Here is a 14,077-nt window from a genome sequence, read left to right on the forward strand (position 1 = left end):
AAAATACACATGTGATGGATGAAATTCAGTTATTTAATTAATATTGAATTGTATACCATTTTTAACAATTTTTTCCAAAGAAAGAAAAGTCATATAATATCATTAATGTTTACTTTTTAAACAAAAATGTTTCCATGGACAGCAGTGAACAGCTTCGACTATAACTTCATCTTCATTTTAGGTACTGTTAGTTTTTCTTTTTTCTCATTTATCAACAAAATCTTTAAGAGACAAATAGATAATCGTGAGTATATATTTTGTACACAACAAAACTTTTTTTCATTACGAGGTTTTATTTCTCATATAATGTAAAATTTATATAACTCCAGATAATATATATATATATATATAAGAAAAGAAGTTACTTTTATAGATAATATATTTCTATTAAAATATGAATTTTTTCCTACTTGCATCATATAATTTTAATTGAATTGTTATATGTAATTTTAAAAAAAATTTAAATCTTGACATTTAGATCCATTGTGACATTGTTATAGCATCATATTTTCCCTGCTGACATGATTAATGACTACTGAGACCTAGTCTTGATAAGATTCATGACCAACCTTAACATAGTCTTCAAAACATCATTTCTTAAGATCCAATTGGACCACAAATACAGGAAAGATATTAAATAAGAGCTAAATGTTGAAAATAAAATCTGATTAAGTTGAATTTCTGATGGTTTTTTCCCTACGAAAGAAATGTTGTCACATAATAGTAATAATATCAAATGTCTCCTACTATAACACTAAAGTAAACAGTTATTGTTGAAATTAATAGCAAGCTTTGAATTGGTCTGTTAACGTTAGTTTACATTTTTTTTTATTGTGAGAAGGTTGGTTAATTTGGTTCCTTCTTGAGACTCTTGCTCGATGGAAAGTATTGCATGTGTCAAGTTCCTTGCAGCAGTGTTTCTGGTGTTGTTGCTGCTCTTGGATCTTCTTCTGTCCAACTATTCCATAGTTGCTGCGGAACAAGTTCGTTGCATTGAGAAAGAGAGACATGGCTTGCTTCAGTTGAAAGCAGCTTTTGTGTTGGATGAACCTGAGCCTTTGTCTTCGTGGGAAAGTGATGATGAAAAGAGCGATTGTTGTGAATGGAACCGAGTCACTTGTAGCAAACACACTGGCCATGTTGAAATGCTTGATCTAAACGGTGCTGATCATCAGTTTCGTCATTTTCAGGGTGAGATTAGTGCATCGTTGATGGAGTTGCAGCATTTAAAGTATTTGAACCTTAGTTGGAATTGGTTTCCAAACAATCCTATTCCGGAATTTATTGGTGTTCTAAGCAACTTAAGAGTCCTTGATCTTCATAACTCACTTTTTCGTGGAAGGATTCCAAATGGTCTTGCCAATCTTTCACACTTGCAATATCTTGATCTTTCAATGAACAATCTGGAGGGTATAATCCCTCATCAACTTGGAAATCTCTCTCATTTGCAATATCTTGATCTCAGTTCGAATGATCTTGTTGGAACAATCCCTTATCAACTTGGGAGTCTTTCAAATTTGAAGCAGCTTCGTCTTGGATCCAATGAAGGACTCAAAATTCATGCTGGAGGTAAGTGGCTATCCAACCTCACCCTTTTAACCAATCTTGACTTGAGTCAGGTAAATAATCTTAACCTTTCTCATGGCTGGCTTCAAGTCACTGTCATGCTTCCAAAAATAGAGGAGTTGAAGCTATCTGATTGTGGTCTTTCAGATTTTTATCTCTCTTCTCTCTCCTCTTCAAAATTGAATTTTTCTACTACCCTTAATATCCTTGACCTTTCAAAGAATACCTTCACATCAATTTCCAAATTATTTCAATGGGTGTTTAATGCTAGCTCCAACTTAACAGAGCTTGATCTTAGCTATAACCTCTTGGAAGGTCCTATTTCATATGATTTTGGCAACATCACAAATCCACTTGAGAGTCTTGACTTGTCCAGTAATGAACTAAAGGGTGGAATTCTTGAATCCTTTAGGAATATATGTACCTTACGTTCATTACACCTCAACAACATCAATCTGAATGAAGAAGTATCCACAATTCTTAATTTTTTTGGTTGTTCTAGACATTCACTGCAAGAATTGAGTTTAAGTGACAACCAAATTACTGGCACATTACATGATCTTTGTATATTCCCGTTTCTAAAGTCAATGGACCTTTCATTTAATTGGTTAAGTGGGAAGTTGCCAGAGGGTGATAAATTGCCACCCAATTTGGAGTCTTTGATAATTGAATCGAACTCCTTGGAAGGTGGGATTCCAAAATCATTCGGTAACATATGTACCTTACGCTCGCTAGACCTGTTCAATAACAGTTTAAGCGAAGATCTTTCAATGATAATTTATGATTTGTCTGCTGGGTGTGTCAAATACTCACTACAAGAGCTAAGCTTGGCCAGCAACCAAATAACTGGCACAATTTCTGACATGTCAATGTTCCTATCTTTAGAAACATTAGACCTGTCTGACAATCTATTACATGGAAAGATACCTGAAAATATTCGATTTCCGTATAATTTACAGATTCTGAATCTGTATTCCAACAAATTGAATGGTGTGATTAGTGAGTTCTATTTTGCCAACATGTCCATGTTATATCAATTAGACTTAAGTTACAACTCGTTGGCTTTAACATTTAGTGAAAATTGGGTCCCACCTTTTCAATTGGTTTATGTATATTTAAGTTCTTGTAGGTTAGGACCTAGTTTTCCTAAATGGTTACAGACTCAAAGATATGTTTATGAGCTTGACATTTCTGATGCTGGAATCTCAGATGTTGTTCCTGTGTGGTTTTGGATCCAAACCAAAACGCTGAGCATAATGAATATTTCATACAACAATCTCACAGGTACAATTCCAAATTTGCCGGTAAGATTTCTTGAAGCTTGTAATGTAATTATGGCTTCAAATAAGTTACAAGGTTCAATCCCATCCTTTTTACGAGGTGCAGCATTACTATATTTGTCTAATAACAAATTTTCAGAAGCTCATAATTTCTTGTGTAGTAACACTACAGTTGATAGATTGGGCATATTAGATCTCTCAAAGAATCTATTGTGGAGGCAGATCCCTGATTGTTGGAGTCGTTTCAAAGCATTAGAGTTTCTAGATTTGAGTGACAATACTTTGTCTGGAGAAGTTCCGTTCTCTATGGGATCATTAATTGAACTTCAAGTATTGATATTGCGTAACAATAGCTTAACTGGGAAGTTGCCATTTTCATTGAAAAATTGCACAAAGTTGGTTATGCTAGATCTTGGAGAAAATAGATTTTCAAGTTCAATACCCTCTTGGATAGGAATGGGACAAAGGTTGCAGATGTTAAGCTTAAGAAGGAACCAATTCTTTGGAAGTCTTCCACAGAATCTTTGTTACTTAACAGACATTCAGCTGTTGGATCTCTCAGCAAACAATCTTTCAGGTCAAATTTTCAAATGCTTAAAGAACTTCACTGCAATGTCACAAAAGGGTTTTTCAACTAGAACTATGGGGACTAATTATTATTTTTACATAAGTAGTTTTGGCTACTCTTACAATCAAGTCTATGATTTGATTGCTTTGTTGATGTGGAAAGGCTCAGAACAACTCTTCAAGAATAACAAGCTTATTTTAAAGAGCATTGATCTTTCAAGTAATCAATTTAATGATCATATTCCGGATGAAATTGGAGACTTAGTAGAATTGGTGTCATTGAATCTATCAAGAAACAATTTGACTGGAGAAATTACTTCAAAGATTGGAATGTTAACATCACTTGACTTTCTTGATTTGTCAAGAAACCATTTCTTGGGTTCAATTCCTCCTACTCTTGCTCTAATTGATCGCCTTTCTGTTCTTGATCTATCACATAACAACTTGTCTGGAAAAATTCCTATCGGCACACAATTACAAAGTTTCAATGCCTCAAGTTACGATGGAAATGTTGGTCTTTGTGGGAAACCACTAGACAACATATGTCCAGAAGATGAAGCACCACCTCAAGAACCAAAAACACTTGACAAAAGTAGTCCAAAAGATGAGAAGAATCCAATTTATCTTAGTATGGCATTAGGATTCATCACAGGATTTTGTGGACTTCTAGGCTCATTACTACTCAATCGCACTTGGAGACATGCATATTGCTTGTTCTTGAACAACGTAGTAGACACAGTTTATGTAACTGCAACATTGAATGCAGCTAAATTCCAAAGGCTTATTGGTAAAAAAATTTGTTCTCCTACTCTTGCCTTTATATATTACTAATTTTCTTTCTCGCACTCGCACCATGCTTAGTTTGTTTACATTAATTTTATTTATGATAACAAAAACAGCATTATTTGACAGAAAAATAAATATAAATATTTTAAATTTATTATTTATCTGTTTATACTATAAAGTCAATATCAGCTTGGAAATGTTATTTCTCTAAATAAATTTTGTTAGCACCTTGAATTGGTCATCATAGAGTAGATTGAGAAAAAATCTACAATAGTACGAGTTCACAATCAATTCTAATACCAAAAAGTTTTAAAGATATTTATGCAAATTAGTTTTATTAACTATGTTAGCATTTATTAATCTTTTTAATATTTTGTTTGATCCAAATTAAAATTTTAGGTATTTGCGAATTGAATGAGCATTATGAATGCAATTTGCTTGCGTAAGAATGTAGATTTTCAATGTAAAGAAAAACAAATGCAATGTGCCATAGTGAAAAGATGTTGACATATATCATTAAACCATATTTTTTTTTATCCCCATATTGTTTTGCATATTCTGTGTAAGCTTGCACATCAATGAAATTTATCTCTGACAAATGAGGGAAATTTGTACTTTCTGCAGGAAAAGTTTGTTGAAACATCGCTCAAAGGTTGAAACATTCTGTGCAACTATGTTCTTGTCAGAATGAGATGTAATGTTTTGCTTTCATCAAACAATTAACTCCAAGTGCAAGGCTCTACTTGTCAATTATGCGAATAAAAAAATTGTTAAAACATATACTGTGGGGCACTATTAACACTACTGAAATGTGATCGTAAAATGTTTTGTAATTTTTATTAAATTTTAATTAATAATTAAAAACGTATTAAGTGTATTATTAATATTTTTTAACATGTCTCTTTTAGTCTTGGTTTATTTTATATTAGTAATGGAAGAAGTTATTTGTAGAATATGTAGAATTATGTTTTGCAAAATAGGGATTGAAAGGATGATTGTTGATAACATTTATGTGCGAGGATTTATTATCTAAATTAGAGGACAATTGAGCAAAAATAAGATTGGGGTGATTCAAAATGTGTCTCTTGAATTGTTCTAAAATGCTCAATTCTTTGTATAAATTTGTGATATAATTTGTCCTTTAATTTGTTAAACAATTGTTGCCAGAGTTGGGCTTTCTATTTCATTTTTTTCCAAGTGAAAAAAAAAATGTTTCTTACTTAAAAAATTGGTAAATGCTGTTAATGAATTTGTCAAGTATATCAATCTTTTAATGGAATATAAAAGGGATTGCCGTATTCACATTGATTGGTAAATATATTAATAATTTTTATTATTCTATATAAAATTCTCAATTAAAAGGATATAAATATTCACAATTTGATTATAAATTAAAAATATAATTATCTAAGAAACAAAGTAAATTTTAGTAGAAAAAGGATTATGAGTTGAGTTGGGATTGAATTTTATTATTCTTTCTCTTTCATATTTTGATGATAAAATATTTAGTTATGAATATATAAATGTAGAAGCACTCTTTCAATATTTTCTTATATTGATTCCTCACATACAAAATTTCTAAGAACATTTAATGAATAATGATTCTTCAACTATTCAATCAATCCTCCAACATTAAAAATATGAGTTAATAAGCAATCGATATATTGAAATCTATCTCTAAAATCAAAATACATTGAGTAGGTTTTAGTGAATTCAGTTTTAAAATTTGTTTTTTAACTAAACCTTAAACCTTAAATCAAAAGACTATTTTGTAGAAATAGAATCAAGCATTAAGAACCAATGAAACCACCAATATTTATAAGAGAAAGAGATATTATAAATGAATCATCAAAATATTTTAGAGTAGAATATTACATCTAATCCTACAAGGGTTTTAGTTACTCATGGTAGCCATTACAATGCAATGAAAAAAGAAAAGAAATAAGGTAAATGATTCTCTAATCTTTCTTGCCATAATTATCTCCTCTATGGTGTGTTTTTCGCTCCTCTCGATGTCCCTTCCTTTTTATTCTCCTTATTTAAACTAGAATAAATGAATTTTTGTTCAAGTGAACGAGAAGTCCCCGCTTGAGCAAAAATAAGATAAAAGCTCTATTATGGTGCACACTTTCTCACTTAAGCGAGAAATTCTTGCTTAAGCGAAAAAAATCTAAGTATCATTTGCCTTCTCTCCTCAACAAGCTGGTGAGAATCAATAAATTTACAAAAAAGACTAAAATAAACCTTAATCTCAATTTCCAATTCAACTAGGCCAACTAACTTCAATTTCTACTTATTAAAAAGGAATTGATGTTTAAATTCATAACTTTGAAATAATTAAGTGCTCAAATTCATGCAAGCATTTACTCAAACTAGGCACTTATCAAATGTAACACTGAATTCTTTAACGACTTTATTGTTTTGCTTAGTGATTACCCATTAAACCTTTTTTGGTATTTGAACAAATCAAGAGAAATAAGCTAGGTTATAAGTTATTTTACCTAGTTTAAAAGAAGTATTAGTTAAAAAATTTTATTTAATGATAATAATTTTAATTTTGGTAAAAAAAAAAAAGGCTTTATTTTTAATGCTGTTATTGATTGCAAGTATTTTTTTTTTTTTTTACTTTTATTCTTATCAAATTTGAATGATTTTTTTTACTTATTTAATTTTAAAAACTTAAATACTTTTACTTTTGTCATGTTTAAAATAATATAGATTATTTAAATTTTTTTATGATATGAAAATGAAAAAATAATAATTATTTGTATTATCTCATTTTATTTGATAAAAATATTTAAAAAGTGTTAGTAAAATAAAAAATTATTGTAATAATGTTTAAGATGATTAATGATTAAAAAAATATTAAAAATATAATTAAAACATTTGAAACTATAGTATAATAATTAATGATTTCTCTATTTATAATTTTATATTTATTACTTAATTATTTTTCAATTTTTATCTTTTTATTAAAATTTCAATTTTTTTTTATCTTTTAAAGATTTTGTCAGGTAATTTTTTCAAACACATCTCATATGTTCATGATGTGGAAGACAGTAATAATAATTTTTCAAAAGATAAAGTTCATTTCAATTTCATACAGTATTTTTATGTTATTTATAATAAAAATATAAATTTATTTTAATAAAAAAATTATTAACGTTGTCAAATATTATGTAAAACTCTAAGGAATGATATAAATAAATTATTTGACTAATCTATTGTTTTATATATTTAATATTTAGCATAATATAAATTTAAAATATCAAGATACGTACAAGTAAATTTTTAAATTAATTTTTTATATTTTAATTTCATACAATAATTTATTTTAAATATTAATTATATAATTATTATATATATTAAAATTATTTAATTTATAATTTAATAAAATTATATTTTAGTTTTATGTGAAAATTTTATTTAAAATCATAATTTTATAATACTTAAAATAATATTAAATAATCTTGTAAAAAATTTAATATAACATAAATAAAAATTTATTTAATCTTATATATTATTATTATATTTGAGGTAATTTTTTATAGACTAATTATTATTATTATTTATATAAAACGAGACAAAAGCTCAAAAGTAAAACAAGCTAGGCACTAGGCCTAGATCACACAGTTTTTACAGAATCCAGCCTTAAAAGAAAGGTTCGAGGGAGAAAGGAGTTCAGTTAAAAATAACATAAGAAACTAAACTCAAAGCCTAATTTAACTAAACAGTTAGCACACTTATTTGTTTATCTAAAAGTATAGCTAATTTTAACAAATTTAATCTTTTTAAAGAGATCCTTAATACTCTTAATAACAAAGTAAAAATGATATCTACTATTCTAAATATTAATCACTAAAGAGATGATATTGTTTGAGTCACATTCTATCTAAATAACTTAAACTTTTTTTTTGGCTATAACCAATTGCAAACTCCAAAACAAACTTCAAAGTTCCACTAGTAGCATGACAGTAAGTATTGTAGAGTCTCCTTTATTACTTCTAATCAGGCCACCATAGCTAGCCAACTTCTTATCTCGACACTTTTCCATCAATATTAAGTTTTTTATATCTTATATATTATTATTATATTTGAGGTAATTTTTTATAGACTAATTATTGAATAATATTAAAATAAAATATTACATATTTGGTACATAATATTTAATTTCTTAAGACACGGGATATATATATATATATATATATATATTAAAAAACGTAAAAGTATACTTACTCTCGTGAATTTTTGTAGGATTTAACGCAACTTTGTCAGCATTCTCTGACTAGGGCTAATGTTGTGTGATCAATTTCCCTCTTGAACTTTAATCTCTCTAATTTTCTTACATTTTCTCTCGCTTTCTTTCACCTTTGCGGGATCTACTCACTCTTATTCTCAATGTAAGTTCTCTTCTCTTCTTCCCGCCGTCAATTTCTTCACACTCTGCTGCATGCCCCCAGAGTCTATGAATTTATGAGTGAAGTTTTCACTGAAAATTTTGAGAATGGGTTATTTTTCTTAGGGTATCTGGGCAAGCCTAAATCGTATCATCCCAATTGTTTCATTCGTTGTTTTGGATGATGTTATTGATCAAAATTAAAACTTTGATTCGTTGGTGAAGTGGGGGTTGGATTTTTCTGGGTTTGTGGGTGTTCTAGATATGATAAAACAGATATTCGGTAAAATACCCCGCAAGCCCTCAAAATCATCACAAAATGATTCAAATTGTGAAGGAGGGCTCAATGGTGGTTTCTCTATGAATTCATCTTCTGGGCTCAATTCTAATACCCTCTTGAAACCCAATTCAGTTTCTTCAAGTTCTGGTTCAGTTGGGTCTCGTGTTGGGAATGGGACTATTGCTCAACCCTTAACAAATCAAACTAAGAAATCAGCTCATACAATGGGTCCAGTGATGGCTTCTGCAGTTTATGAGGCTTTGCCAAGTTTTAGGGATGTTCCTAGCTCAGAAAAGCAGAATCTTTTTATTAGAAAGTTAAATTTGTGTTGTGCTGTGTTTGATTTTAATGATCCTGCCAAACATCTCAAAGAGAAGGATATTAAGCGGCAAACTTTGCTTGAGCTTGTTGATTATGTTTCATCTGTGAATTCGAAGTTCAATGAGGTAACAATGAAGGAGATGACAAAGATGGTGGCGGCCAATTTGTTCCGCGCACTACCATCTTCCAATCATGAAGGCAAGTTGGCAGAAATTTGCGAGCCTGAAGAAGAGGAACTTGTTTTGGAACCAGCATGGCCTCATCTACAGATTGGGTATGAATTTCTCTTTAGATTTGTGGCTTCACCAGAGACAGATGCTAAGCTTGCTAAAAGATACATCGATCATTCATTTGTGTTGAAACTGCTTGACCTTTTTGACTCGGAAGACCAGAGAGAGAGGGATTACCTGAAGACTATTCTCCACCGTGTTTATGGGAAGTTCATGGTGCATCGGCCATTCATTAGAAAAGCTATCAACAATATCTTTTACAGGTTCATATTTGAGACAGAGAAACACAGCGGGATTGCAGAGTTGCTAGAAATATTGGGCAGCATAATTAATGGTTTTGCTTTGCCTTTGAAGGAAGAGCATAAGTTGTTCCTTGTCCGTGCTCTCATCCCGCTTCACAAGCCCAAGTGTGTTGCTCTTTATCATCAACAGCTTTCTTATTGCATTACTCAGTTTGTCGAGAAGGATGTGAAGCTGGCTGATACTGTGGTTCGAGGCCTTTTAAAATATTGGCCGATAACTAACAGTGCAAAGGAGGTAATGTTCCTTGGTGAGTTGGAGGAAGTTTTAGAGGCAACTCAAACAGCTGAATTTCAGCGATGTGTGATACCATTATTTCGACAAATTGGTAGATGCCTCAATAGCTTTCACTTTCAGGTGCTTATGAAATTCTCCATATTCTTTTTCTTTATGATGTCTGCATTCATTTTATTAGCATTTTTCAACAACAGTGACCACTCATCTTTGTATCCCTTTCTCTGTTTGTTATTCATTTTCTTTTCCACTTTGCTTCTCTTTGCTATCCTAGATGTCACCATGCTCTAATATTTGAATATTACCCAATTTTTATGACACCGTTTTCTTCTCTCTCTCTCTCTCTGGATGTGTTTGGGCCAGAATGAAGTGAAGTGTTTCTTTTATGCCTTCAGATGTGCATTGCAGAACTTTTTCCCTTAAGATGTTATGTCGCTTGACGTTCTCTTTTGCCTTTCATGATCACTTTGGAGAATATTTTATTATTTAATGCCTCTATGAAATAATTGTTGAAATCCCAGAAATCTGATATTGACTCATATGAAATGAGAATTCAACTTTGCTTGATAATTGAACTTGTGTTGCCAGCAATATATGATTGTTTCTTACGTTAAATCTTGCATTTTGGTATAGTTATAGAATTTTTAGATTTTTGTGTTGTGTTATGAGTTGCATTGCTGTGCAATTATTATCTGGAATCAATCTCAAAGATTCAAAGAAACATGAAAGATAGCTTAAGTGTAACTATGGAGGCATGTGTTCAAATTACAATTTACCTAGGATTTAGTGAATTAGGTTGGTGTTGACTTGGTTCTGTTGGTAGGTTGCTGAACGAGCACTGTTTCTGTGGAACAATGATCATATTCGAAATTTGATCCTACAAAACTGCAAAGTGATACTGCCTATAGTCTTCCCTGCTTTGGAGAAAAATATACGGGGCCATTGGAACCAAGCTGTTCAGAGTTTAACCGTGAATGTTAGAAAAATATTCTCTGATGCTGATCAGGCACTTTTTGATGAATGCTTGATGAGATTCCAAGAAGAAGAAATAAAGGATAGGGAGAAGCAAGAAAAGCGAGAAACCATATGGAAACAACTGGAAGATGTTGCTGCATCTAAGGCTGTAAGCAACGAGGCAGTCCTTGTCTCAAGGTTTGTGTCCTCTGTTGCAATTGCTACCAGTGCAAATCAATTGGCAACTGCAGGTGGTTGAGATCCGTCAGAGATCCAAATTGAATGTTACGACCCCATGATCAGGAACAGAAGGGAATAGGGGTTGATGTGGATATCGTACAGCTCCTTGTTTCTGGGCCTTCTGACTCCGACTTTTGTGCTGGAATCATGGGTTCTATATGTACCATAAGTTTATAATAGGCAGTATTTATTTAGAAGTCTAATCATTGAGATTATGCAGTTGATACAAAAGCAATCCTTTCCTTTTGGTACCTTGCTGTAATTTTTAACATCAGTAATTTCTATTTCTTTTAACTTTTTGCAGATAAAGATCTCAACCCTTTTTTATATTTACTATTCTCTCTGTCAGTTATTTGTTCTTTGTTGGCTGAACTGTCTGTCACAGTGGATCCATTTTTTCTAAGGGGCCATGTTCGGAATTTGGTTGCTTTGCTTATTTGTTACGTAATCTTTTTGGGTTCTTTGGGATATATCACTGCCTCCTTTCAAGGATTGGAATTCAATGATCCCTCTACCCCCACCCCCACTTGCCCCACCCAAAGGGAGTTTTGCCAAATCTGAAGATGCATCTACGGTTCCAAGTGAATCCGTTCTCCCTTATGTTTAGAAAGAAATGTTTCCCACTAGAATCCTTTGTATTTTTTAAAAAGTTTATGTTGATAAAAGGCTTCAAAAAATAACTTGCATCTGTGAACCTAAAACTTTGGTGCAACTTCTTGCAGAGTTAAATGTTCCAACTTGGAATTATGGCCACTTCAGTTTTACATAAAGTTGGTCTAGATAAACTCATCGAAAATCTTGCCAAGCGGAGAGACAAAACATGAAAATCTACAACAAAAGCATTTAGGACACCCATTTCCTTTTAAATGATGGCAAAATATCACAAGAATTCACCAACTATATTGGTAATACATTTAAAACTGGAAAAATATAAAACACACCTACTACTTAAAACATCCAAATATGATATGCTTGTTACTTTATGTGGCCAAACTGGCCATCGTGCAGCATCATCAATGGTCATCACCATATGCACGGAAACTATAGCGTTCTTGATATGGACCATTGAACCAGAGGTCAGCCTCAAACCACTTTGGGTACCGGACCAAGTCACCTGCCACAAATTGCATGAACCTCTTGCTCCCTTCAGGCACAACTCTAACTTCACCTTCTTCTATATACACTAGTTGGTCTACCTGCCAGTCCCAGGGCAACCTGCTTTTTCCAGTCTTCCACACTGACCATCTTGAAACTCCAAGCTCAGCTAGCCTCTCAGCAGAAACTTTTCTTTCTACCTTTACATTGTACAATTCCTCCAAGGATTTCTCTATCCTCATTGCTTTTATAGTACACCGTCCTTTAGAAAAAGTACCTGACTTTCTGAAACCCCTGGAACCATTGCTGACAGGAGAATAATAGGTGATGGCTGATGTTGTCAACAAGCTTGCCATGCTTGTTAACAGCTTACACTCCTATGTGCTTCACTTGCTAAATAGCACAAATCTGCAAGATTTTAAGAGAAAGTCAAAGACTTCCAAATTTAATGATGAATATTGAAAAAAAGTTCAAAAAGGAACCAACCAACATATTTGCCATTTCAATTCCCATGAGTAATACGGTTGACTAAAAAAAAAGAAATTCACATGAGTAATCCCAGTTAATTTTTAACTTCCAAGGGAAAAAACAAAAAACAAAGACAACGTTATAACCATCTGTTCAATTAGCAGTCGATTTGTTTGTTCTTTTATGTGTTGTACTGTGTCTGTTCTTATCATAAATGATAGAAAAGGAAACAATTTGTCAACCTCTTTTTTCTTGGAAATTTGAGAAGCCAATATAGCACAAATATCATAACTATTAGGGAAGGGATAAACTGTGTGAAGAAAGGATTAGGGAAGGTCAAAGTTTACCTTACCTAGTACCAATCCACTGGTAATCCACAACATGGAATGGAGCAGAAAGATGAAAAACAATATAAAATCATCAATCTTTCACTTCCGGTTGTTGTAAGTACTAATTGTCATTCACTCAAAAAAGGAGGTATCAGACATAGAAACGCATATTCTTCGGACTCCAAAGAACACAAATTAATTACAAATCTAAAAACACTAATCTAATTAGGGTTTGGTCAAGGCCCGATTCGTGAATGTGTGATAAGTGGTTGCCATACTTGATAAGCTCTGATGCTCTTGAGTTGATATGAACACCAACTAAGAAGCAGGTAAAAAAAAATGAAACAAAACATTGCTAAAGTTTGAGACTTTACCAGTTCAAAACAAGTGCAGATTTGTAGATGCAGTGAGAACTTGACTTCCTTGGTGTTAAACGATAAACCCTCTCTTAAAAGTGAGGTTTATCCGAAAAAGTTGAAACCTTTATATGCGTGTGCGCTTCTTTCACTGTTTTATTTTTACTCCATTCTTGCCGCATCCTGCACTAATTTTTTTTTTTCTCTACAGGTATTTTCATTAGTTTTTGACACTTTAGTTTTTACCCACTTGGCTCTCTCTCTCTCTCTCTCTCTCTCTCTCTCTCTCTCTCTCTCTCTCTCTCTCTCTCTCTCTCTCTCTCTCTCTCTCTCTCCTTTTCCATTTTTTGTTTTTAGGGGAAGAGAAATAATAAATATAACTAGAATTATTATGATAACAATGAATAATAAAACAGCAGGAAAATATAAACCTTATTTTCATGCATAAATTTAAATTAATGCATAACTAACTGAAAATGAAAAATAATGAAAGTTGATTTTACTGAATTCATAATTATTCTTTCTAATTACTTTTAAAAAAAGCTATTAATATGTAAATTCACTCACTTGTCTTCATTAACAACAATTAAATTAATTGAAATGGAACAAAAAATTATATAATTAATTTATAATCGTTTAATAAATTATAAACTTACAAAATTTTATTTTATTAAT

General features: G+C 31.7%; 3 protein-coding genes across 5 annotated transcripts; 2 read left to right on the top strand and 1 right to left on the bottom strand.

The window, feature by feature from the left end:
- The first annotated feature begins 878 nt into the window (after positions 1–878).
- On the top strand, positions 879–4,244 carry LOC113874518 (receptor-like protein EIX2). The gene is made up of 2 exons (XM_027512740.1): positions 879–3,483; positions 3,577–4,244. The coding sequence occupies exons 1-2, from the start codon at positions 879–881 to the stop codon at positions 4,242–4,244; spliced, it is 3,273 nt and encodes a 1,090-aa protein (XP_027368541.1).
- Positions 4,245–8,433: 4,189 nt separating this feature from the next.
- Positions 8,434–11,565, top strand: LOC113847437 (serine/threonine protein phosphatase 2A 59 kDa regulatory subunit B' gamma isoform-like). Of its 3 annotated transcripts, XM_027476545.1 has the most exons (3): positions 8,487–8,599; positions 8,722–10,083; positions 10,784–11,565. In XM_027476545.1, the coding sequence occupies exons 2-3, from the start codon at positions 8,860–8,862 to the stop codon at positions 11,171–11,173; spliced, it is 1,614 nt and encodes a 537-aa protein (XP_027332346.1). In that variant the 5' UTR covers positions 8,487–8,599; positions 8,722–8,859; the 3' UTR covers positions 11,174–11,565. The 3 variants fall into 3 exon arrangements, with proteins under 3 accessions (XP_027332345.1, XP_027332347.1, XP_027332346.1); XM_027476544.1 differs by having other exon boundaries at positions 8,434–10,083; positions 10,784–11,459; XM_027476546.1 differs by having other exon boundaries at positions 8,468–9,963.
- A 371-nt stretch (positions 11,566–11,936) lies between these two features.
- Positions 11,937–13,522, bottom strand: LOC113847438. The gene is made up of 2 exons (XM_027476547.1): positions 13,421–13,522; positions 11,937–12,657 (listed from the first exon to the last, which is right to left on the bottom strand). The coding sequence occupies exon 2, from the start codon at positions 12,603–12,605 to the stop codon at positions 12,168–12,170; it is 438 nt and encodes a 145-aa protein (XP_027332348.1). The 5' UTR covers positions 12,606–12,657; positions 13,421–13,522; the 3' UTR covers positions 11,937–12,167.
- Positions 13,523–14,077: the final 555 nt, after the last annotated feature.

This window comes from Abrus precatorius, unplaced genomic scaffold (genome assembly GCF_003935025.1).
Source record: "Abrus precatorius isolate BTA unplaced genomic scaffold, Abrus_2018 Scaffold8, whole genome shotgun sequence".
NCBI lineage: Eukaryota > Viridiplantae > Streptophyta > Magnoliopsida > Fabales > Fabaceae > Abrus > Abrus precatorius.

What these genes read in the sequence shown, in the direction of transcription:
- LOC113847438 (XM_027476547.1), bottom strand. Translation starts at nt 12,605, where the DNA reads ATGGCAAGCTTGTTGACAACATCAGCCATCACCTATTATTCTCCTGTC.
- LOC113874518 (XM_027512740.1), top strand. Translation starts at nt 879, where the DNA reads ATGGAAAGTATTGCATGTGTCAAGTTCCTTGCAGCAGTGTTTCTGGTG. An exon ending in ACAAAAGGGTTTTTCAACTA is followed by an intron (nt 3,484 to 3,576) that starts GAACTATGGGGA and finishes TGATGTGGAAAG; the next exon opens with GCTCAGAACAACTCTTCAAG.
- LOC113847437 (XM_027476544.1), top strand. Translation starts at nt 8,860, where the DNA reads ATGATAAAACAGATATTCGGTAAAATACCCCGCAAGCCCTCAAAATCA. An exon ending in TCAATAGCTTTCACTTTCAG is followed by an intron (nt 10,084 to 10,783) that starts GTGCTTATGAAA and finishes TTCTGTTGGTAG; the next exon opens with GTTGCTGAACGAGCACTGTT.